This window comes from Onthophagus taurus, chromosome 1 (genome assembly GCF_036711975.1).
Source record: "Onthophagus taurus isolate NC chromosome 1, IU_Otau_3.0, whole genome shotgun sequence".
NCBI lineage: Eukaryota > Metazoa > Arthropoda > Insecta > Coleoptera > Scarabaeidae > Onthophagus > Onthophagus taurus.
Window position 1 is genome coordinate 38684770 of NC_091966.1, and position 24173 is coordinate 38708942.

At 32.1% G+C, this 24173-nt stretch overlaps 1 protein-coding gene across 3 annotated transcripts in view; it reads right to left on the minus strand.

Annotated features, from left to right (window-relative positions):
* Positions 1–24173, minus strand: part of LOC111429326 (Insulin receptor substrate 53 kDa) — a 122754-nt gene that overhangs the window by 37489 nt on the left and 61092 nt on the right. For all 3 annotated transcript variants that reach the window (XM_023065205.2, XM_023065204.2, XM_071201295.1), the window contains exon 3: positions 7628–7703. In XM_023065205.2, coding sequence (XP_022920973.1) covers positions 7628–7703 — 76 coding nt within the window. The remainder of the gene's footprint in view (positions 1–7627; positions 7704–24173) is intronic.

Genomic DNA, 24173 nt, shown 5'->3' on the forward strand with positions numbered 1-24173 from the left:
ACTTTTAGCACACCAAAAATATTTCTTTCGTTCCTATAAATCCAGGTGATATGACTTTTTAATTAAACATTGTGGCTATTGATGACAAATTCAGTTTATAAGCAACTAACTTTAAAAGATCATATCTCAAACAGTAATTGAGATATCAAGATGATTTAAACATCGTTTTATAGCAAATTTAATTTAGTTTCAGCGTACAGAAAATATTTCTTTCGTTCGTAGAAATCCAGATGATATGACTTTTTAATCAAACATCGGTTAAGTTAATTTACAACCCCATATCTCAACAACAAAATATGATGTCATCATGAGATACAAACCATTTTAAAGCAAATTTCTTTATTTCTATAAGTTTCGATGTTATGATTTTTTAAGTACATCTCTACATATACACTTATGACAAGTTGATGTTATAAACATCAATTTTGAAAGAATCATATCTCTAAAACTAATTAAGATATTAAGATGAAATAAAAACCATTTTATTGCAAATTTAATTCAGTTTCGTTAGTTGTAGTTAATCAGTGCTACATTGTTGTGTATATTTATTGAACTAAAAGTAGAACGCAACGGTGTGGATAGCTGGTCGAATTTGTGTGTATTAAAGTTATTCATTCAAGCAATTTAAAGTGCAAATTAAAAATTTTTCGTATAACGGATACTTTATTCCCCGTATTAATACGTTATACTGTATGTACAGAAAATATGAGAATCAAAAATAAAGTTTTTGTTTTATCACAGTCCACCAGACTAAACAGCAATTAAGCCTCGCATATTTATCGAGTTTTCCCTGGTTGCGTTTAGCAAACACGATTCAAAGTTGTTGTGGCGTCCGAGCACGTCTCTACGCCTTTATATTCCTCTTTTTCATTCGCGAATTTCGAACATGTTTACAATGAGATGCGATTACACGGTCGTCGCACAATAAAACCGTTTCCCGAGGGGTCAAATCAATTCTCCGTCTCTCTAAAAAAGGACTGTGATAAAAGCAAAAAAAAAGAGAAAAACCGGGACGAAGCACGTAAATGAATGCAAACTGTGTTGCGTCTATTACGCTCGTGTGAACAAAGAAACGGTGCGAAATATTCGACGAAACAATTTTCGCCGAATCCTGCCCTGGAGCTATGTTGCATTTTCTTTTTCCCACTCTTATTTCGAGGGGTTATTTAAAGCCAAGAAGATGGTAGACAATAAAATGGGGAAAAGGATAGGAAAGGTATCGGGTTTCCTCGGTCAACGCCAACGGTTCAATTTGGGGGGTTGCATAAAGCAGGATTACCATCACCGAGCTTTGCAAAGCTCGCGCGTGTATCCGTTTCACTTCCCCACGATTAAACAATCATTTGACATAATTTGACTGATGAATTTAATTTTGGTCGACAGTTCGGCTGATGGATTAAACTAGGCTATAACAGCGCCACGTCGCGATGCGGGGGTTGATTTTGGACTCGACGCGAACTTCCTTGTAAATTGATGATGTAGCCTCTGTTAATTGAATCATGAGTCAACGTTTTCTTTTTTAATGGTTTTGTAGAACAATAGTTTGCACAGTAATAATATACGATAAAAAACAACGAAGTCTTTTTTGTATTACTTAAAATTTTCGTATAAATCTTCAGTAGTTGGGCGACAAGAAAATGAAAAACTTCGATAAAATATATACGAAGAGTGGGTTGAGACTGGACGGGTAGGGCGATGACGTGAAATTCCTCGTATAAAGAGGGGAATATTTAGGGTGGACGGGGAAGCTCTGCTTAGAATTTACACAAAGAAATTGCCCGGCCAAAGTGGATTTAAATTTATGCCGGGGATCCGTTCTCCAGCACAATAGGTGCGAAATTTATCGGCCGTGATTGATGTATTGAGGTCCGTTAGGGATCTTGTTCGAACCGTAAAGTGCCCAGTATCTTGAGACTCAAAGTGAATTAGAGACGCTAATATTACTTCCTCCAATCTCGTCTGATTTGCGTCTCCATCGTAATCCTCTTAGGTTTTGTTATATAATTTAACTCACAAATTTGAATAGAAATTTTTATAACTTAAGCTTTATTATCTCAGCGGGTGAATATAAAACAGATTTTATCACACAAACAACCATTTCCATTCAAACATCGCGGATTTATTTGTATACTAAGACAGCGAAGAAACTAGTCCTGGAAGTTTATAGCCAAAATCGCTAGCTCCAGAGGCGCTATAGTTGAAACCATTAAAGATAAACATCGCAACCTCGTCATACAAATAACTACTATATTAAGGAAGCGAAGACATATTTTTGCTGGTTGGAAAGGATGTAAGCAAAATCGTTTGCCGCCGAGGTGTTACAATTTTGTGTTTTAAAGATAAGACGCGATCAATGTAGTGCTTTAGCCATATCTCAAACGGTAGTTGAGATATCAAGATGATTTAAATACTGTTTTATAGCAAATTTAATTTGGTTTTAGCACCTTAAAGATATTTGTTTCGTTTCTATAAATCAAGATGATATGACTTTTTAATTAAACATTGTAGTCATTGCGGTTAAGTTGATCAAAATGCGGTTTACAACCTCATATCTCAAGAACGAATTATGATATCAACATGAGATAAAAATCATTTTAAAGCTAATTTAATAAATATTTAATAAGCTGAAAGTCATTTCTTCATTATTACACATTTCGATGTTATGATTAATTTAATAGACCTCTGCATATCAATTCAGTTTATAAACATCTAACTTTAGAGAATCATATCTCAAACAGTAATTGAGATATCATGATGATTTAAAAACCGTTTTATAGCATATTTAATTTAGTTTTAGCGCACAAAAAATATTTCTTTCGTTCCTATACATCCAGGTGATATGAATTTTTAATTAAACATTGTGACCATTGAAGCTAAATTGGTCAAAGTGCGGTTTGTAACCTCGTATCTCAAGAACAAATTATGATATCAACATGAGATAAAAATCATTTTAAAGCTAATTTAATAAATATTTAGTGAGTTGAAAGTCATTTCTACATTATTACAAATTTCGATGTTAAGATTTTTTTAATACACCTCTGCATATCCACTTATGACAAATTCAGTTTATAAACAACTAACTTTAGAGAATCATATCTCAAGCAGAAATTGAGATATCACGATGATTTAAAAACCATGTTACAGCAAATTTAATTAAGTTATAACACACCAAAAATATTTATTTCTCCCTTACAAATGTAAGTGATATGAGTTTTTAATTAAAAATTGTAGTCATTGAGGTTAAGTTGATCAAAATGCGGTTTACAACTTCATATCTCAAGAACGAATTATGGTATCACCATGAGATAAAAATCATTTTAAAGCTAATTTAATAAATATTTAATGAGCCAAAAGTCATTTCTTCATTATTACACATTTCGATGTTATGATTAATTTAATAGACCTCTGCATATCCACTTATGACAAGTTCAGTTTATAAACAACTAACTTTAGAGAATCATATCTCAAACAGTAATTTAGATATCATGATGATTTAAAAACCGTTTTATAGCATATTTAATTTAGTTTTAGCGCACCAAAAATATTTCTTTCGTTCCTATACATCCAGGTGATATGAATTTTTAATTAAACATTGTGGCCATTGAAGCTATGTTGGTCAAAGTGCGGTTTGCAACCTCGTATCTCAAGAACAAATTATGATATCACCATGAGATAAAAATCATTTTAAAGCTAATTTAATAAATATTTAGTGAGTTGAAAGTCATTTCTTCATTATTACAAATTTCGATGTTAAGATTTTTTTAATACACCTCTGCATATCCACTTATGACAAATTCAGTTTATAAACAACTAACTTTAGAGAATCATGTCTCAAGCAGAAATTGAGATGTCACGATGATTTAAAAACCATGTTACAGCAAATTTAATTAAGTTATAACACACCAAAAATATTTATTTCTCCCTTACAAATCTAAGTGATATGAGTTTTTAATTAAAAATTGTAGTCATTGAGGTTCAGTTGATCAAAATGTGGTTTACAACTTCATATCTCAAGAACGAATTATGGTATCACCATGAGATAAAAATCATTTTAAAGCTAATTTAATAAATATTTAATGAGCCAAAAGTCATTTCTTCATTATTACACATTTCGATGTTATGATTAATTTAATAGACCTCTGCATATCCACTTATGACAAGTTCAGTTTATAAACATCTAACTTTAGAGAATCATATCTCAAACAGTAATGGAGATATCATGATGATTTAAAAACCGTTTTATAGCATATTTAATTTAGTTTTAGCGCACAAAAAATATTTCTTTCGTTCCTATACATCCAGGTGATATGAATTTTTAATTAAACATTGTGACCATTGAAGCTAAATTGGTCAAAGTGCGGTTTGCAACCTCGTATCTCAAGAACAAATTATGATATCACCATGAGATAAAAATCATTTTAAAGCTAATTTAATAAATATTTAGTGAGTTGAAAGTCATTTCTTCATTATTACAAATTTCGATGTTAAGATTTTTTTAATACACCTCTGCATATCCACTTATAACAAACTCAATTTATAAACAACTAACTTTAGAGAATCATATCTCAAGCAGAAATTGAGATATCACGATGATTTAAAAGCCATTTTATAGCAAATTTAATTCAGTTTTTCCACACCAACAATATTTCTTTCGTCCTTACAAATCCAAGTGATATGACTTTTTAATTAAACATTGTAGTCAATGAGGTTAAGTTGATCAAAATGCGGTTTACAACCTCATATCTCAAGAACGAAATATGATATCACCATAAGTTAAAAATCATTTTAAAGCTAATTTAATAAATATTTAATGAATTGAAAGTAATTTCTTCATTATTATAAATTTCGATGTTAAGATTTTTTAATACACATCAACTTATGACAAATTCATTTTATAAACAACAAACTTTACAAAATTGTATCTCAAATAATAATTGAGATATCAAGTTGATTTAAAGACAATTTTATAGCAAATTTAATTTACTTTTAGCACACCAAAAATATTTTTTTCGTTTCTATAAACCCAGGTGACATGACTTTTTCATTAAATGTTTACAACCTCGTATCTCAGGAACGAATTATGATATCAACATGACATAAAAACCATTTTAAAGCAAATTTAATTAAAATTCAACGTGATAAAAATCATATCTTTATTCCTATAAGTTTAGATGTTATGATTTGTTAAATACATCCACTTATGACAGCTTGATGTTATAATCACCAATTTTAAAGAAATCATATCTCTAAAACTAATTAAGATATTACAATGGAATAAACTCAATTTTATAGTAAATTTAATTCAGTTTCAACACACCAAAAATAATTGTTTAGTTCCTACAGATTCCGATGACCCTATCGTTATAAATAATTAGAAAGCTATCAACTACCTCTCCAGTAAATAACTACAGAACTCGAGCCGTTCACAAAAACTTTCGACATAATCGTCGTATCTCTTGGAGAAATCCCTTCCTCCCATAAAAACCGCTAATCTTCTATCGTTCTATTCGCTTTTAGTTCTCTTAATCGTTAAAGATTTAATTCATTAGATATAAGACATTATTGGGTTAATGACTATTGGAAATAAAAAATAGATTCTTACATGATTCTATTAAAATTAAACTAATAAATTGATTCAACACCAAATTAATTACGTATTTAGAATTTATAAACGAAAATTAAATTGTGAAAATGAATTTATCGTATAAAAAACTAAAAATCAAATGAAACGCAAATTAGGATTAACCAATTTTTGAGTTTAATTAATTGCCTTACGTCCAGTTCGGCGCGATAACCTAATTTGCCTAATTGACTTTTCGAATATAATTGGAATTGTAAACAAGGACCAAGTTCAAAAATACCATTAGGTTGGTTAATTTCTAAAAATCGATTCTTTAATTAAAATGGACGTGATAAAACCGAAAATGTTTTTGTATTTTATATTTATGTAGCAAATTTTTTTGTGCGTCTAGAAAAATAAAGGAGATGGTAGGATAAACATTTACAACGGTTACCAACGACATTTTTACACTTTCGTTCGTCGTAGATCATTTGAAACTCCTCGAGGTTTCGAATGAAAACTAAACAAGGGACAGCCGTTGTTCGAGTCAGGGACATATTTAGGCACGGCTTACCCCCACGAGTAAATTTCAGGGGTCTACCGCTTTACGACAATGTCGCTACAACGTACGAGTTCCAGTTTAACACGCTACATATTTTACAGTACACCGAGGGGGTTTATGTGTTCACGTATAAAATACACTGTCGCGTAGGAATTGGATTTGGTAAAACTACTCGTTATCATAGGCAAAATTAAGAATTCCCTCGAAAAAAATATTATGTTTTTTTTCGTTTATTTTAAATAATATTCCAGTCGAATTTAACCGACAAAAAATGCAAATGTATGGAAAAGTTAAAAGTGTCCAACTCTGCATACAAAGCGAGACGCATACATAACCCGTTTTTCCACTTCTAATCGGAAATATGCGGAGGAAAATTTTAAATTTAAAATTTTCTTTGAGAATAATTTCGAAAAATTAAAGCTAATCTTAACGCTTGAATTAGATTTAGATATACTTAACTAGAAATGAATAAAGAAAGGAAAAAAGAATTTTGGTGGAGGTGCCGGGATATCTCGAAATTGTGGTGAAGGCGCCGGGATTCCAAAGGATTATCTAGGAAAAGTGGAAGTTCGTAGACAAAGCCAAACTAACAGGACCTACAGGCAGTAACTTTCCTTTTAAAGGGCGATTCTAATGAGCGTCTCCCGAGCGAAAGTTGCTATCAGATTCCCGCAAAGTTACTGGCGATTTTTGCTATCCCTAGCGCTTTCATAATAACCTTTGGAACGGAAATCTCGTCGTACCAAAAATTTAATCGTAGAAACCCAGAGACGTTTTGATAGAATTAGTTCGTCCAAACTTTAATTGCTACAATAAGTTGAAGCAAGATTGAGTTACATCCATAAATCATCGCTCACTGCTGGTTCAATTTCATCGTTTGTTATCGAAGTAAACGGTTGACAGAAGAATGAACAAAAAAGTACCGACTTATAAATGAGTTCGTTATAAAACGTCACGGTGCAGTTTTGGCACAAAACGGAAATCGTTACTTCTAGCGACTGACGCGTGACGAAGAGCCGTTAGCTGCAATTATGATGGATCAGAACACAATTAGGTATTCTTTGCCACCTTTGAATGCTTCCTAGAAATTCAATATTAAACCCGCTTTAAGTTAACGTGAATTTGAAACTTAATGTATCTTCTCGTAAAAATAATATTATCGGACGAATCGTTCTAAGCTTGAATAAGTTAGATGTAATAAGGGAGGGGTGATTCCCGAACAAACTTTGCAAACTATTTCACTACCCACCTGCAAAATACCTTCGCCATGAAAAGTCGTAAATTTTACGTCCTCTCCCATATTATTAGGAAAATTCCGCGCGAGTTAAAACTATGTCGAAACTCGCCCATAATCCCGCGCGTTTTCCGGGGATATTAAAGTTTTAGGGGCTGAAAACTTCGCCCCGCTTAAAAATACAATAAAAACACTAAAGGGTCGGCTTACGAGCTGCCAGCGTGCGAAATAAAAGGCGTAAGTGGCGCGATTTTAACGATTTCAAACTCACCATGTAGAGCTTTCAAATAGGCTTTTCCAGCGTTGATCATCTGTCGTGCTCCCGGATTAAATTTATCCAGGATATTCTAAAACAAATAGAAATAAAAAAAATTAATTTAAACATTCGTTCATTTTAATATCCACGTTTTTAATAACTTTAAATGACTTTTATGGATTTTAAACAAGTTGAAAAGGGAGAAATTACTGGACCGTATTAATGCACTATCAAATGTGGTAGTATTGCTAAAGCTTCCTTTCAATTTATGCCCGCTTTTCATCGCGAAAATGTAGAAAATACTTTTTTTTATATCCTTTGGTAGTTTCATATATATGGTTATATTCTTTAATTCATTATTAATGGCTCGATTTGATGCAAGCTTAAATTACCAAACTTTAAAAACTTGTATCTCAAGAACAAATCAACATATCACAACGAAATAAAAAGCATTTTAAAGCAAATTTAATACAGATTCATTGTGCCAAAAGTTGTTGTCTAATTCCAAGAAATCTTGATGTCACAATGATTTGAATTCATCTTTACCTAATATCGACAATTTTTGAGATTTTGTCAAATTTTAATGGTTTGTATCTCAAGAACTAATCAAGATATGGTGATGAAATGATAATCATTTTGACGCAAATTTAGTCCAGAGTTAACATACGAAAATACATTTCTATGTTACAACAAATCTTGGTGTGACGATATTTTGAGTTTACCATTGCGTAAAATAAATAATTTGAAAACACAAATTGTGAAAGTTTAAAAATTAATATCTCAAGAACAAATCAACATATAACAACGAGATAAAAATCATTTTAAAGCAAATTTAATACAGATTTATTGTATCAAAAGTTATTTTCTAATTCAAAGAAATCTTGATGTCACAATTTTTTGAATGAATTTTTGCATAATATTGATAATTTTAGATGTTGATTAAATTTTAACGGTTTGTATCTTAAGAACTAATCAAGATATAATAATGAAATAAAAAGCTTTTTAAAGCAAATTTAATACAGAATCATCGTGCCAAAGGTTGTTATCTAATTCCAAGAAATCTTGATGTCACAATGTTTTGAATTCGTCTTTAACTAATATTGACAATTTTAGAGATTTTGTCAAACTTTAATGGTTTGTATCTCAAGAACTAATCAAGATATGGTGATGAAATGGATATCATTTTGACGCAAATTTAGTCCAGAGTTAACATGCTAAAATACACTTTTATAATACAACAAATCTTGATATCACAATATTTTGAGTTTACCATTGCGTAAAATACATAATTTTAGAACACAAATTGTGAAACTTTAAAAATTAATATCTCAAGAACAAATCAACATATCACAACGAAATAAAAAGCATTTTAAAGCAAATTTAATTCAGATTCATTGTACCCAAAGTTGTTTTCTAATTCAAAGAAATCTTGATGTCACAATTTTTTTAATTAATTTTTGCTTAATATTAATGATTTTAGATGTTGATTAAATTTTAACGGTTTGTATCTTAAGAACTAATCAAGATATCATAATGAAATAAAAAGCATTTTAAAGCAAATTTAATACAGATTGATTGTGCCAAAAGTCATTTTTTAATTCCAAGAAATGTTGATGTCATAATTTTTTGAAAAGAATGCTTTAAGAGAATAAATTGCTAAACTTAAAATGTTTGTATCTCAGGAATGAATCGGGATATGGCGATGAAATGAAAGGCGTTTTAATGCAAATTTAATCCAGTTTCAACTCAAAAAAAGTTATTTTCTAATTCCAAGAAATCTTATTGACACGGTTTTTTGAGACTATCTTTGCGTGAAATTGATAATTTTAAAAGGTGTTAAACTTTAAAGGTATGTATCTAAAGATTGAATCGAGATATCGTGATAAAATAAAAAGTATTTTAAAGCAAATTTAATCCAAATTCATCGTACTAAAAGCTATGTTCTAACATACTATTAACGACTTATACATATTATACAATTATCTATCATTAAAAAGTTAAATGGTGTTATTAAAAGATTTAACATAATCATTTTAAAATCAAAATTAAATAAATCAATGTGATATAAACGATGAGACACTTTGATAATCATTAATGGAAATATAAATTGCGTTAGTGGTTAATGAAAAAATTAAAATTTACGAATTGAAAACTAACGTAGCGTTAAAACTGTAATGATATTTTAGGAGAAAATTAAAATTGCTGAAATTCCAAAATAAATGAATGCCAAAGCAGCGATGCGCGCAATGGATTCGCGTATTTCAAGTGCTTTGTTAAAAAACGCCATTTAATTTCGGCTTTTACGACCAGAAAAACGACCTTAATTGCTTTGCATTTTACCACGTTATTTTGTTTAACGTAATTGTTTTTGTGTACTACATTATGGTATTAACAATTTTTAATTTTTACTTTTATATTGAAAAATCATTATCTCTTCTCGTTTTATAGGAGAAAGTACAAAGGTTGTGGTTTTAATATTACAGTAAAATCTCAATATAACGGATTAATACGAAGAAGGGATTTTAATTTGCACATTAAACTATTCACACCGTTGCGCTCTTTATTAGTTAGATCTAGTTTTAGTTCAACAAAAATATACAACAATCTAACGCTAAATAACAACTAAAACAGAAAGATCCGTTTCAGTATATGAAACTTTTAGGATTTGGTTATTTAAAGTAGTTTGAAATGTACAAAATAGAGCTGCAAATTATCTTTTGGGTATTTTCTAAATGAATTGAGATATTTTGATGACAGATATCTCAAAAGAAAGCCCAAATAATTAGATATTCGTTATCACTCAGAAAAATCGGTTTCCGTATCTAGAATTTTTAGGATTTGGTTACTTAGCATAGCTTAAATCCACAAAATAGAGATGTAAATCACTTTTTGGATAACTTCTGTGTTAGTTGAGATATTTTTATGACTATCTCAAAAGAAAGCCCGATTAATCAAAATTTAAGAATCTTACAGAATATCCCGTTTCAGTATCTAGAATTTTTGGGATTTGCTTACTTAGCATAGCTTGAAATCTACAAAATGAGAGATGTAAATCATCTTTGGATAAGTTCTGTGTTAATTGAGATATTTTGATGACTGATATCTCAAAAGAAAGCCGAATTAATCAAAATTTCAGAATCATATAGAAAATCCCGTTTCCGTATCTAGAATTTTTAGGATTTAGTTAGTTAGCATAGGTTAAGATCCACAAAATAGAGATGTAAATCACTTTTTGGATAACTTCTGTGTTAGTTGAGATATTTTTATGACTGATATCTCAAAAGAAAGCCCGATTAATCAAAACTTAAGAATCTTACAGAATACCCCGTTTCAGTATCTAGAATTTTTGGGATTTGCTTACTTAGCATAGCTTGAAATCTACAAAATGGGAGATGTAAATCATCTTTGGATAACTTCTGTGTTAATTGAGATATTTTGATGACTGATATCTCAAAAGAAAGCCGAATTAATCAAAATTTCAGAATCATATAGAAAATCAAGTTTCCGCATCTAGAATTTTTAGGATTTGGTTACTTAGCATAGCTTAATTCCACAAAATAGAGATGTAAATCACTTTTTGGATAACTTCTGTGTTAGTTGAGATATTTTGATAACTGATATCTCAAAAGAAAGCAAAATTAATCAAAATTTAAGAATATTACAGAATATCCCGTTTCAGTATCTAGAATTTTTGGGATTTGCTTACTTAGCATAGCTTGAAGTCTACAAAATGGGAGATGTAAATCATCTTTGGATAACTTCTGTGTTAATTGAGATATTTTGATGACTGATATCTCAAAAGAAACCCTACTTAATCAGAATTTCATCATTATAGAGTAAATTAAGTTTCAGTATCTAGAATCTTTTAGATTCGATTACTTAGCATTGCTTGAAACATCCAAAATACCAATGCAAGCCTTTTCTTCAATAACTTCTAATCAAAATGAGATATCTTAATGAATCATATCTCAAAAGAAAGCCTAAATAATAGCAATTCGATTCCAATATGGTACGTTTCCATTGGGATTTCCAAACTTTCACCATTTTCTTTTAACCAAAGGTTATAATTGTCTGAATAAGATTGACGCAACTCTCTGATAACTATTGAGTGAATAAAGATATTTTGATGACTCATATTTCAAAGGATGCTCAATTAATCAGAATATTAGAAAAGTTGGTAAAAGTTTTGAGTTTAGCCGTGTATCTTCAAACGCACGGCTATTTAGTTTATCTATGAACATGGAATAGAACAACTTGGAGAATAACCCGAGTTGGATTCTACTTAACATTTATGTTTAAATATGCTGATGTATTAAATAGATAATATTAATAGTATGACTTAAAAATGGTTTTATTTAGGTTTTACTCTAATATTTTTAAAACTAGAAAATAGCATTCAAGCGCGTTGATTCTGTTTATAAGTCATTCTATTTTCTTAAAAGCTGGAGATTGCACGAGAAAGTTTCGTGTATATGGGAAAAATTTCCAATACGTGTTCGAGACCCCGTAAAATTGGAAACTCGAGTGACAGTAAGTCGACGCTAGCCATTTTTCAGCATCGACGGAAAATTACTTTTGAATAAAAACCCGAAATCGAACTTTAATGTCATTTGAATTTTTTCCTTCTATTACATTTTTTCTAATGTTAGATTGTTACTAGAACATCCTCATTCCAGCATCGATGAACACATTGGTGAAAAGAGAAAGCAGAACGAACGATGCGAAGATAACGCCATTACGATGCCCGGAAACTTTTTAATACGAACTTGAATCGGAATTCGCGTTGCGCAACTTGCAGAATACCATAGAACGAATACAACGTGCGGCATTCGGCGACTACAAAATAACGAAAAAAAAAAAACCGTGCCTATTTCGGCTCGAAATGTCGGAGCGTATTTAACGAGCGCAGATTGCGTTATTCCCTCCCCGCAGGTCGTGTGTTGGAATTGTTTAAAATAGGCCCGTTTTATTTCGTGGTGCTCGTTAAAAATTATGGGACAACATTAAGCGAACGCCATGAGCATATCTCATGGAAGTTGTTCAAAGCCCGTTCTTTTCCTTTTTGTAAAACCTCCTTTTTTAAGCATAAGTGACATTCCAGACCAGATGGTTTAAAGTTTAAAAAGTTTTTCTGGATCGTTTATCACACCGCTACGATATCATTGTGCACTCACTGTATACGGTTTAAGATTACTTCAGAGACCCGTACATCTGAAAAACGGCTGTTGCAAGGTGTCCACGGAGACTACCGAAAACACGAAATACCATTAATCTTGCACGATCGTATCGAGCTGAAAAACCGTTCGCTCGATTTTCCGAAAGATTTAGATCGGACGCCACTGACGCGATATTTATGTAAAGCGACGCTTCGGCGGACGCCAGAGCGGCCCGTTATCTCAATTTAACTCTCGGACCTCGTTTTTCCGCATCACGCATGCATGCAAATCTCATTACGTGTTTCCCACAACGGGCCCAACGGGAGAGGCAACGCGAGGTACGTCGTTGGGGTGAAGAAGTAGCAGGAAAAAAAGAAGTGGAAAAAATTGCAACGACGCCCGATTCATCGAACTCGATCGGAACGACGCGGCACGGAAGCGCACGGAATTACAAGTGTTACGCGAAAGTGTGCAGTTCGTACGAGGAGTGGCTGCACTCGAATAAAAAGGGAACTTAATCACCCCCGACACTCAGTATTCTCTAGCAATTTCAAGTCGCACATGTTTAGGTACTTTAGAAGACGAAAATCGATTATTTAATACCAAAGGAGATGATTTGAATATAAAATAGTATTTTGTCACTCTCTTTCTATTGGTTACAAAAACTGTTTATTCTACAAGATTAGACATGATCATTTGGATGCGCAAGTTTTGATCTTTTAGCCTATCCTCCATTTTTTGCCTTTTTGTTCCATGTTTTCTCTTATTTTCATTTTGTTGTGCTCTTGTGATTGTTTTCAACGTTTTATTGCGCTTTTTTGTACTTTATTGTGCCATAGTCTTCATCATCTTCTTCCAGCACTACAGTCCTCTATGGACTTTGTGTTCTGAAATTTTTGTGACATGGTTTTCTGCCAACAATATTTAGTCTTCTATTATCAGTATTTACAATTCCATTATAGATATTCAACATGCTGCCACCAATATTTAATCTTTCGTCCACAGTATCTAGCCTTTTATCAGCTGCATGTAGTGTCAGGAGAAAGTAACAGTATCAAAACATCCATAAGCAATACAAAGTCCTACATTAGCAGAATCTAATTGTGCACTAACAGTATCTAGTCCTCTGTCGGCAGTATTTAACTTCCTACAGACAGTATTTAGTCTTCTGCCTACAGTATGTAAACTTCTCTTGGCAGTATACAGTCTTCTATTAGAAGTATCTAATTTTCTGCAAACAATTACAGTTGTTTGTGAGAAAATACAGCGATTATATAACTTGACTATATTAATTTTTAAATTAATGTAATGACGTAATTTTTTGAACTTGAAATCGGCTTGAAAACAGAATAGGTATAGATTTTATGTAAGATACTTTAGATAATTAAAAAATCTGAGCGAAATTGAAATTAACGCAATAGCTTAGAAGTTACAACGTAGAGTTTAAAGATATCCTAATTTCAACGATTTTTCATGATTGTTAACACAAAATCATTTATATCTCGAGAACGGTTGGTGTTACAGCTTTTAACTAAGAATATCTTTTTTACACAATACACTTCAAGCAATTTAAAAATGTCCTCGTTGTTTCAATAAACAGAACCGCATGGAAGTTACAGTTTAGAAAATGAAAACATAAGCAAATTTATGTTTTTTATCAAAGATCTTTTGTAACTTCAAAACGGTTATAGTTACAGCTTTAAAGTCAGAGTACAAATTTGATGTAAAATACTTTAAATAATTAAAAAATGTGAGCGAAATTGAAATTAACGCAATAACTTAGAAGTTACAACGCATAGTTTAAAGATATCCTAATTTCAACGATTTTTCATGATTTTTAACAGAAAATCATTTATATCTCGAGAATGGTTGGTGTTACAGATTTTAACTAAGAATATCTTTTTTACACAATATACTTCAAGGAATTTAAAAGTGCCCTCGTTATTTCAATAAACACAACCGCATGGAAGTTACAGCTTAGAAAATGAAAACGTAGGCAAATTTATGTTTTTTATCAAAGATCTTTTGTAAGTTGAAAACGGTTATAGTTACAGCTTTGAAGTAACAGTACAGATTTTATGTAAAATACTCTAGATAATCAAAAAATGTGAGCGAAATTGAAATTAACGCAATAGCTTAAAAGTTACAATGCTTAGTTTAAAGATATCCTAATTTCAACGATTTTTCATGATTTTTAACAGAAAATCATTTATATCTCGAGAATGGTTGGTGTTACAGCTTTTAACTAAGAATATCTTTTTTACACAATATACTTCAAGGAATTTAAAAGTGCCCTCGTTATTTCAATAAACACAACCGCATGGAAGTTACAGCTTAGAAAATGAAAACGTAGGCAAATTTATGTTTTTTATCAAAGATCTTTTGTAACTTCAAAACGGTTATAGTTACAGCTTTGAAGTAACAGTACAGATTTTATGTAAAATACTCTAGATAATTAAAAAATGTGAGCGAAATTGAAATTAACGCAATAGCTTAGAAGTTACAGCGTAGAGTTTAAAGATATCTTAATTTCAACGATTTTTCATGATTTTTAACACAACATCATTTATATCTCGAGAACGGTTGGTATTACAACTTTTAACTAAGAATATCTTTTTTACACAATACACTTCAAGGAATTTAAAAGTGCCCTCGTTGTTTCAATAAACACAACCGTATGGAAGTTACAGCTTAGAAAATGAAAACGTAGGCAAATTTATGTTTTTTATCAAAGATCTTTTGTAACTTCAAAACGGTTATAGTTACAGCTTTGAAGTAACAGTACAGATTTTATGTAAAATACTTCAGATAATTAAAGAATGTGAGCGAAATTGAAATTAACGCTATAGCTTAGAAGCTACAACGCATAGTTTAAAGATATCCTAATTTCAACGATTTTTCTTGATTTTTAACAGAAAAACATTTATATCTCGAAAACGGTTGGTATTACAGCTTTTAACTAAGAATATCTTTTTTACACAATACACTTCACGGAATATAAAATGCCCCGGTTGTTTCAATAAACACAATCGTATGGAAGTTACAACTTAGAAAATGAAAACGTAGGCAAATTTATGTTTTCTATCAAGGATCTTTTGTAGCTTCAAAGCTGTTATAGTTACAGCTTTGAAGTAACAGTACAGATTTTATGTAAAATACTCTAGATAATTAAAAAATGTGAGCGAAATTGAAATTAACGCAATAGCTTAGACGTTACAACGCATAGTTTAAAGATATCCTAATTTCAACGATTTTTCTTGATTTTTAACAGAAAATCATTCATATCTCGAAAACGGTTGGTATTACAGCTTTTAACTAAGAATATCTTTTTTACACAATACACTTCAAGGAATTTAAAAATGTCCTCGTTGTTTCAATACACTTTTTTTTCTGGCGTCTTCGCTTCTTTTGCGGTCTAACAAAGAGTAGCTCGAAAGGTTTTGGTTCAGAGAAGCTGTTTAATTATGGTATTTTCCACTTTTGTTTTACATTCTGCACTATCAAAGAAGTATTAGCCGAGACGCTAAAATCCCTAACATTATAGAAATATTAGCCAAGATATTTTCCACAAATAGCAACATATTTTTGTGCATCAATTATTTTTTATTCATTTTTTCTTTTAACTTCTATTCCGCCTCCGTTTTTTTGCCTTTACCACAACTCTTTACAATTACTAGAAATATTAATCTTGCTTCCATGATATTTATGTATGATCTCTTGGATGTAATATGTTTTACTTGATCTTTAAATGTGCAGAATGACTTACTGAATACGATGAGTATGCACAATCCAACATTGGCAATGAATTAAAAATGTTAGGCGATTTTGAAAATAGTTTCCAAGATGTTGGATGCAGAATTTTACATAGCAGGAGAGTCTAGGAGAGGCGAGTTACACAGCAGTTTTCCGATCTCCTCTAAAATCTTTCATCTCCTCTTTTCTTAAGGAGCACATTTCCAAAGTTGAGATGTTTTAAGTATGGACATCATGCGGTCTAACAAAGAGTAGCTCGAAAGATTTAGGTTCAGAGAAGCGACAATTTTGTTTCATTCATAATTTGAATACAAAATAGTATGCTCTTTCTCTTGATAGAATAAATAAAACGTACGCTATAATTATCTTGTTTGAGGAGAGACTCAATAACTCCGTATAATAGATATACGATAAAAAGTTTAGTGTCCACACAGCAGGTAGGACGTTTTCAGCCGTGCGTTGGTGATGCAATCGCTTTGCAATATGGTCCCCGCAATGATAAATAAACATGTATGGGTGCAGCTTTATGTGGGCCAATACTTCAAGGTGTGCGTCCAAGTTATTTAGATTTAGCACTTCGTGTATAAAACGGGTTCGAGGTCCTCAAAGACACATTTAAAGAACGGATTAATAAATCCAAGTACTAGAAAGCTAGTGCTAATTACACATATAATTATCGATTGAAAAAAAATAAAATAAAATAAAATGTACAGAATGCAATTTCTAGGTTTAGTGAAAGTTTAAAATAAAAAAAGGATCATAAACTAAATGCTGGAACGTAACCGTAATTGGGAACTGATAACGCGGTCCGCATAATATGCCGGTCACTTTAATTAAATGTAGAAGTCAATCGTTGAAGTTAGTTTTTACTGTTAAGTTATTTCGATTACTTTCTCGGTAAAATATTCCCAGATGGAGTTTAATACCAATTAAATCCTTTAAAGTTAAATACCTACTCCAAGTTATAGTAATTGGCGATGGTGTGGTGGTTTATTTGAATTGAGCGAAATGAGATCTTAGAGACGGGAAGCCGTTCTGGTTATATTGTGCGGTTTATCTTGTTACGAAGTAGGTCAACGTTACGAGAGCTACCTCATAAAGATATCCGCATATGGAAGAACTCTTTTTGATAATATAATGATCCTGTGCTCACTTTTATATTAAAAAAAATTTAATCCCACAACATATTTCTGTAAGTACAGAATCTCCGCGTAGAATTGTAGTGTGTAACTACAAAAAGTGTAAGATTGGATGAGATTTATAATTGGATTTTACAGTGAAGAAGACAAAAGGTTATATCGGTGGCTCAAACGTACATAGACGAAGTTTGAACGGAAAAGTTTTAATGATATCTAAATTAGGAAAGTTCCGAATGCCGCGGTATTATATCCAAGCCTAGTCGAAGAGAAAAATTAAGGTGGAAAGTGGCTTGAGACGGAATTTTTATGATTCGCCACTACCAGTAGTTCCTTTGAAACAATTAAACTTAACGAATTTCCACGCTAAATTCGTACGTGTCACGTTCCGAGAATTTCACAATTTGTCTCTAACCGCAAAATTATTTTACGGTCTTGATTTAAACTTTTTTTTACTTAAATTTCTTTTAGATAAAAATTTTTACTTAAACTTCTTTGTTAAGATATTTTTTAATAAAAACTTTTATAATTGAGTAAAAGTTATTATCATTAAAAATTGTTTCGGTTGAGCTATTTTAATTATCTACAAGACTAAGTTTTTTGAACAATAACAAATCACCTTTTTTGCTACCCATGGATGAGTAAATCTATTATATACGAGAGTATATTACCCATCTGTAATAGAAAGTTTACCCGCAGCATAGAGAGCGTATTACTAGTTACTACATAAGAGCAGATGTCCAGATACGAGGTCATTGCACATCTTGAAAATGTCAAAACTAATTATTATTTGCCTTCTGTGTTTAAAAGCATTATTATAAGACACAATTGCAAGGTATAATATAGAGGTAAATATACCATATGGTATAACCGTTAGTTTCATCAATTTCAATACTTACAAATTTTTATTACAAAGATGAATATTTTATTATGACAATTGGCAATTTGGTTTTTAATTCTACTGGTTACGAAAACTATTTATTCTACAAGATTAGATATGATAGAGATGCGCAAGATTTGATCTTTTAACCTTTCCTCCATTTTTTGCCGCTTTTACTCCATGTTTTCTCTTATTTTCATTTTATTAAGCTATCTTGTGATTGCTTGTAACGTTTTTATTGTGCTTTATTGTGCCATGGTACTCCTAGAACCATCCTTGTCACTCTCTTTAAAAACGATTGTAGTGTAGTCTTTGTCTGGCCCTTCATAGCGTCTTCATCTTCTTCAGCACTAAGTACAATCTTTTATGGACTTTGGCTTACTTCACAATACATAGCCAATTCAATCTTGCAGACGCCACACGCCTTCAATTTCGTACACTAAGCTACTTAACGTCCATCACATTATCCTTCCATCGTTTCTTTGCTCTCTGTAAAACCTCTGAAAGGTTTTAAAGCCAAAAAACAGCATAAACAGCCAAAAGTTGTAATACAAAAATTTTACAATTGAGATTATTTTCGCATTTGTCAAAATGAGCTAAAACTATAAAAAATTATTCCAACTTATTTTCAAGTGCACTGCAATGATTTATATCTTAAATGAAGAAAGAATAACCACGAATGGCAAAAAAAATGTCTGAGCAAAAATCTTGAATACTACCTTTTGCAAACTTAGGTTATGTTTTAACATGTCAAAAAAGAGGAAACTTAAAAAATCACTATGACTTTGCTTTTGTGCTTTAAGTGATAATTTATGTCTTAAATTGAAGCCAAATGATATTTTTAGGTTTTAACATTTCTTTATTATACCACCACATTTCATCTGTTGCAATTCTTTTGAACGTGCCCAACAAGTTGGCCGAAATAATTCAGTCTTAGTTCTTTGGGATTCGAGAACTACTGCATTTCCGCAGACTTAGGTTGGGTTGGGCATATAAATCTGTATACAAAAATCTTAACCAATTTCGAAACGTGCCCAACAAGTTGGCCGAAATAATTCAGTCTTAGTTCTTTGGGATTCGAGAACTACTGCATTTCCGCAGACTTAGGTTGGGTTGGGTTGGGATGGGCATATAAATCTGTATAGATAAATCTTCACCAATTTCGATTAGAATTGCTCCAACGATCGGATTGGCTTTTCTTTGCTGTAGTTCATTCTCGTTGCTAAGGTTGTTGGATAAACTCCTTCCAGTTGTTTTCCTGAATTAAAGTCGTATGTGTAGAACTGAATCTTTTTTTCTTCTAATATTTTCTTCAGTTTTCGGTAATCTTGAATTGTTGGTTCGATACCGATTTCTTGAACTATCAGCATTTCTTTGATGTAGTTCATGCTTTTTATGATTTCCGGCAGTTGCACTCCATCATCCCTTTTGTCATGGTTAAGTCTTGGATTTTCAATTCAGTGCTTGTCGTTCAATGTACTGTTAATGTTTGATTTTGTGCATTTAACCGTGCACTCTTCAAATGCACTTGTTATTTCATATCTTCATAGATTTAATAAAGCTTTTTTTGATTTTAATCAAATTTTTGCGGTTTGTATATCCCCTTGTGACCATTATTAAAATTTATTACAAACCTATTTTGGAATATACATCCAAACTACATTATAATATATGTAAGAAGACACATCGACGTGTTGAATTCTGTTTTGAGTTTTGATTGATTGTCATAAAAATGTTGTTAACCGCGTTATTTTTGCACCAAGTAGATTCATTGTTCCGACAAAGTTTATACGATGCTTTTGTGTCAGTTGAAAGTACATCAACGTACAAAGTTCAAAGAGCAACCTCATATTTTCTACAGAACTTGCATTTCTCTAGTCTGCGTTAAATCATTTCTACCACTTAAGGCAGAACCATCTGGTACCCTTCTGTAAGATCGTGTTGGTCATATTTAGCAAAGGACTTAACCTTTTTTATGTCTATTCTTCATCATAGAACTATTTATAATATAGTAGTACTTCATAGGCCTTGAAGACAGCCAGAAGACAAATCATTGTAATTCATAGGTCCTTGCATAACATATTTCCAGCGTCGTCTCTAACGATTGGCAAAATTGTCGACGTATTGGACTTGTAAAAGACAACCCGATTGCGAAAACTAGGTTTAATCATGGTATTCGAGACTTCAATTTGTAGCCATCGTTGTTTCCACAATATTGTACTTCCATATTTAACGGAATAATAAGGTTCGGTCTACCTTCCTTCAACAGTTCAGAATTTCGACTGAACTCCAGCCTTCGTACCACCTCTTCGGAAGACATCCGGAATGTCTGGTCCCATGTGGTTTTCCCTCTCTGACGATTTTAGGTACCCTGTGCCCTGGAATTCTCCTGACATGGTCTTTACATTGTGTCCATCTGACTGTGTCCTGCAACCCACATTTTTTCTTGGTGTCTTCGCTTCTCATGTGGTCTAAGAAAGAATATCTCGAAAGGTTTTGGTTCAGGGAAGCCTTTACCTTACTTTTTGCTTGTAAGTATTTGTTCCTCCACATTACATCCCGATGGCACTCCGAAACCACATGAACAGCATGTGATTTATGTTCTGACTTTTTTTTTAAGTCTCTGTTGCTAATAATGTTTTCTCCAAGATATTTCAACTGCATGGCGGCTAGTTTACATCTTTTTGGTACTTTGGCTATTATTAAGGACTCCGTTTTCTGCAATGAAATTTCCATATCATACTGCTCTGCCGTTTTATCGAATTTAAACAGCATTCTTTGAAGGCTATCTATATCTTCAAAGATTAAGATTGTCTCGTCTGAGTTGAATAATCTTTCTCGTAAATCTTGTATCCCCTTTCCACCATGCATCGTATCTTCAATTACTTAGTCCATCACCAACATGAATAGAGCCATCACTCAGTCTCACCATACCAAAAGTTGTCATCAAACTATTCTTATTTGCAGATCCCAGTTGCAGATATTTCTTCTGGTAGCATAATGGTCATCAATTTTTGGATATAACTTAAGAAAAATTTCCCTATTTGCTTGGATTTGTCTTTTCACCCCGCTTAAAAATTGGTAGTCCTTGCTGTACTTCCATTGAAATGGTATCCTTTTAATTTAGATAATTATAATTATATTTAGTATAATTATTATAAACTTAATAAAAATTTGAAGTTAAAATATAAAAAAGTAATTACTGTTATCGAAATTTTCACAAATTATTAGTTCAGTAACAAGGAAAATTTGTGATTTAACATTGACCACCATTCTCCAGCACATATATGTACCACAATATACACGGGTCGTTGCAGTACGCTTGCAGCAATCTAGTAATTTATGTGCTGAATCGGGTTGCGTTATACAAAGGAAGGGTTTAATTGAATTTAATGCAACTATTCGATTGTGGACTGCGAAGCCCCGTCCGCACGAATTTTCGATGAAGTTGTATTGTAAATAGATCCATGGCGAACCGGTCGCAGGTGGACTCGCCAAAATTCAATAGCACATTTTCTATTTACAAACCACTTTGGGTTCCATTTAGCTACATATGTAACTAACCAAAGATCGTAATCAAAGGAAACATTTAGTATTTCGTGTAAAATATGTGAAAGTGTATAAAGTGCCGAATCGTGCTTTAAAGGATTCTGCACGATCGAGGATTACCACGAACGAGACGTGATGAAAGCGACAGTCTTGGGAAGACCGTGGAAATCGGGGCCATCTAAGCAATAATATCTTATTCCGGCGTTGTCTCTCAGATATCTAGAGAAATCGCGATTCCACATGGATACACGTCGGGCATCTTTAAATTAGTAATATACCGTAAAGGTACCGGTAAAATGCCTCGACATCTCGCCAAGTTCGGAATTTCAATTTAACCGGGTATAATTGACTCAGAACTTGCGCGCATTTAAATTTTGAACTCTAGCGGACGGTGAGCGTTCATTATACTATTAACTGGAAACAATTATCCGATGCAGCACGTAATTAAAATCGCTTTCGAGTGCTATTCGGCGTTGAAATAACCGTTCCCCGCGAATTACCGCCGCTCTTCGGTGTGTTTAACTCCCATAAAATCAAGTGCGTAATCATTCGATACCATATTTCAAATCCTGTAGGGTTAACCGATTGATTCCATCATATTACTTCAACTAATAAGTACCGAATTATAAAAGCTTTTGTTTGTCAAAATTTCAATTAGTTCGAATTCAGGGTAATTTCTATTTAATCAACACAAATAGGGAAATGTAAAAATTGTGATCTTTAAATTGGTATGGTCGAACGAATATAAGTTCGGACAAGAAGTTCAAACCGCGCCTAGGTGACTGTAATCTTTATTACTTCTGCCTTCGTACGTTCTCCGCCGTAAATTTTCGTGTATTGTCATGTTAATTCGGAACGCCGCAATATACTTAATATTTTAGCGAACTCGCGCAGCGACGGAATAAATTTTAGGCGACGTCAGAGCTTTAACAATGGAATGTCACTGTAGCCTAAAAAGCTTGAATTAAAGCTGTAATGAAAAACCCTTGCGAATGAACGAGTCGGATAAACCGATTTTAATTAATTCCTCTATCAAGTTAAATTAAATTTTTTTAATTCAAACAAAACTAGATACATCCCGATAAAACAAATTACCACTTCATACGGAGATTATGGAAATTTTAATGAAAATAAAAATTAAATCTGGTTCTCATTCAAGGTAGCATCCATAAATTTGTAAACGTTTTTCCAATTTGCTCATTCTCCTTTTTTCTACTTGGGAGACGCGAAATCCAATAAAATTTTAATGATGTCAACCCGTGAAGAGGGTCGCGTTATTTGCTGAAAAAAGAATCACCGAGACTCGACGATGTAAACTTGTTAGCTACGGCAAACAACGATGTAGATTCAAAACTCAAACGAAAACGTCAAATAAACTGGAGATACGATCGATTTAACTCTAACGTTATTACATACATTTCATTTGATTAGCACGAAATGATTCAAAACGATAAATTTCTATGAGATTTCGAAAAAAAAAATAAAATAAAAGAAGCGAAACGAGGACACGTATCCGCGCGTAAATTACTGAAAACGAAAAAACGAAAAATTAGCCATATTTGCACGCATGTCTTTAAAACAATTACAAACAATTTGTCTTACAGTCCCGTTATAACACTGAATTTAACGAGTAAAAGAGAAAGCCCGTAAGGCGACAATAATTAATAACGTACAAGCGAAGAAATCGTTGCAATATCCGCGTCCTCTTCGAAGTCCCAAAGATAAATTGCCCCTCGTTTTATCGAGTGGAATTATTGGCCACTCTGGGAGGCGTTTACCGTTTAGATTTATAACAATCGGATCGTAACGGCAAAATAGCGGTTAGCAAGTATATTCCAAGAGAAAATGTTTTTATATTGTATCAAAAAACGATATACCGTAGTGAAATTTGTAAAAAATAATATGAAATTTAAAAAAAATCATAAGATTGTATTTTGAAAAATCTTGATATGATATCTATGCTAAATTATAGCTTAAAAATTCTCGTTTATGATATGATTAAAAACTATAAGATAATATTATTGAAATTTCCAGGAAAAGATGATTGAAGAAGAAATTGTTAAATCAAAAATAAACCGAAATTTTCC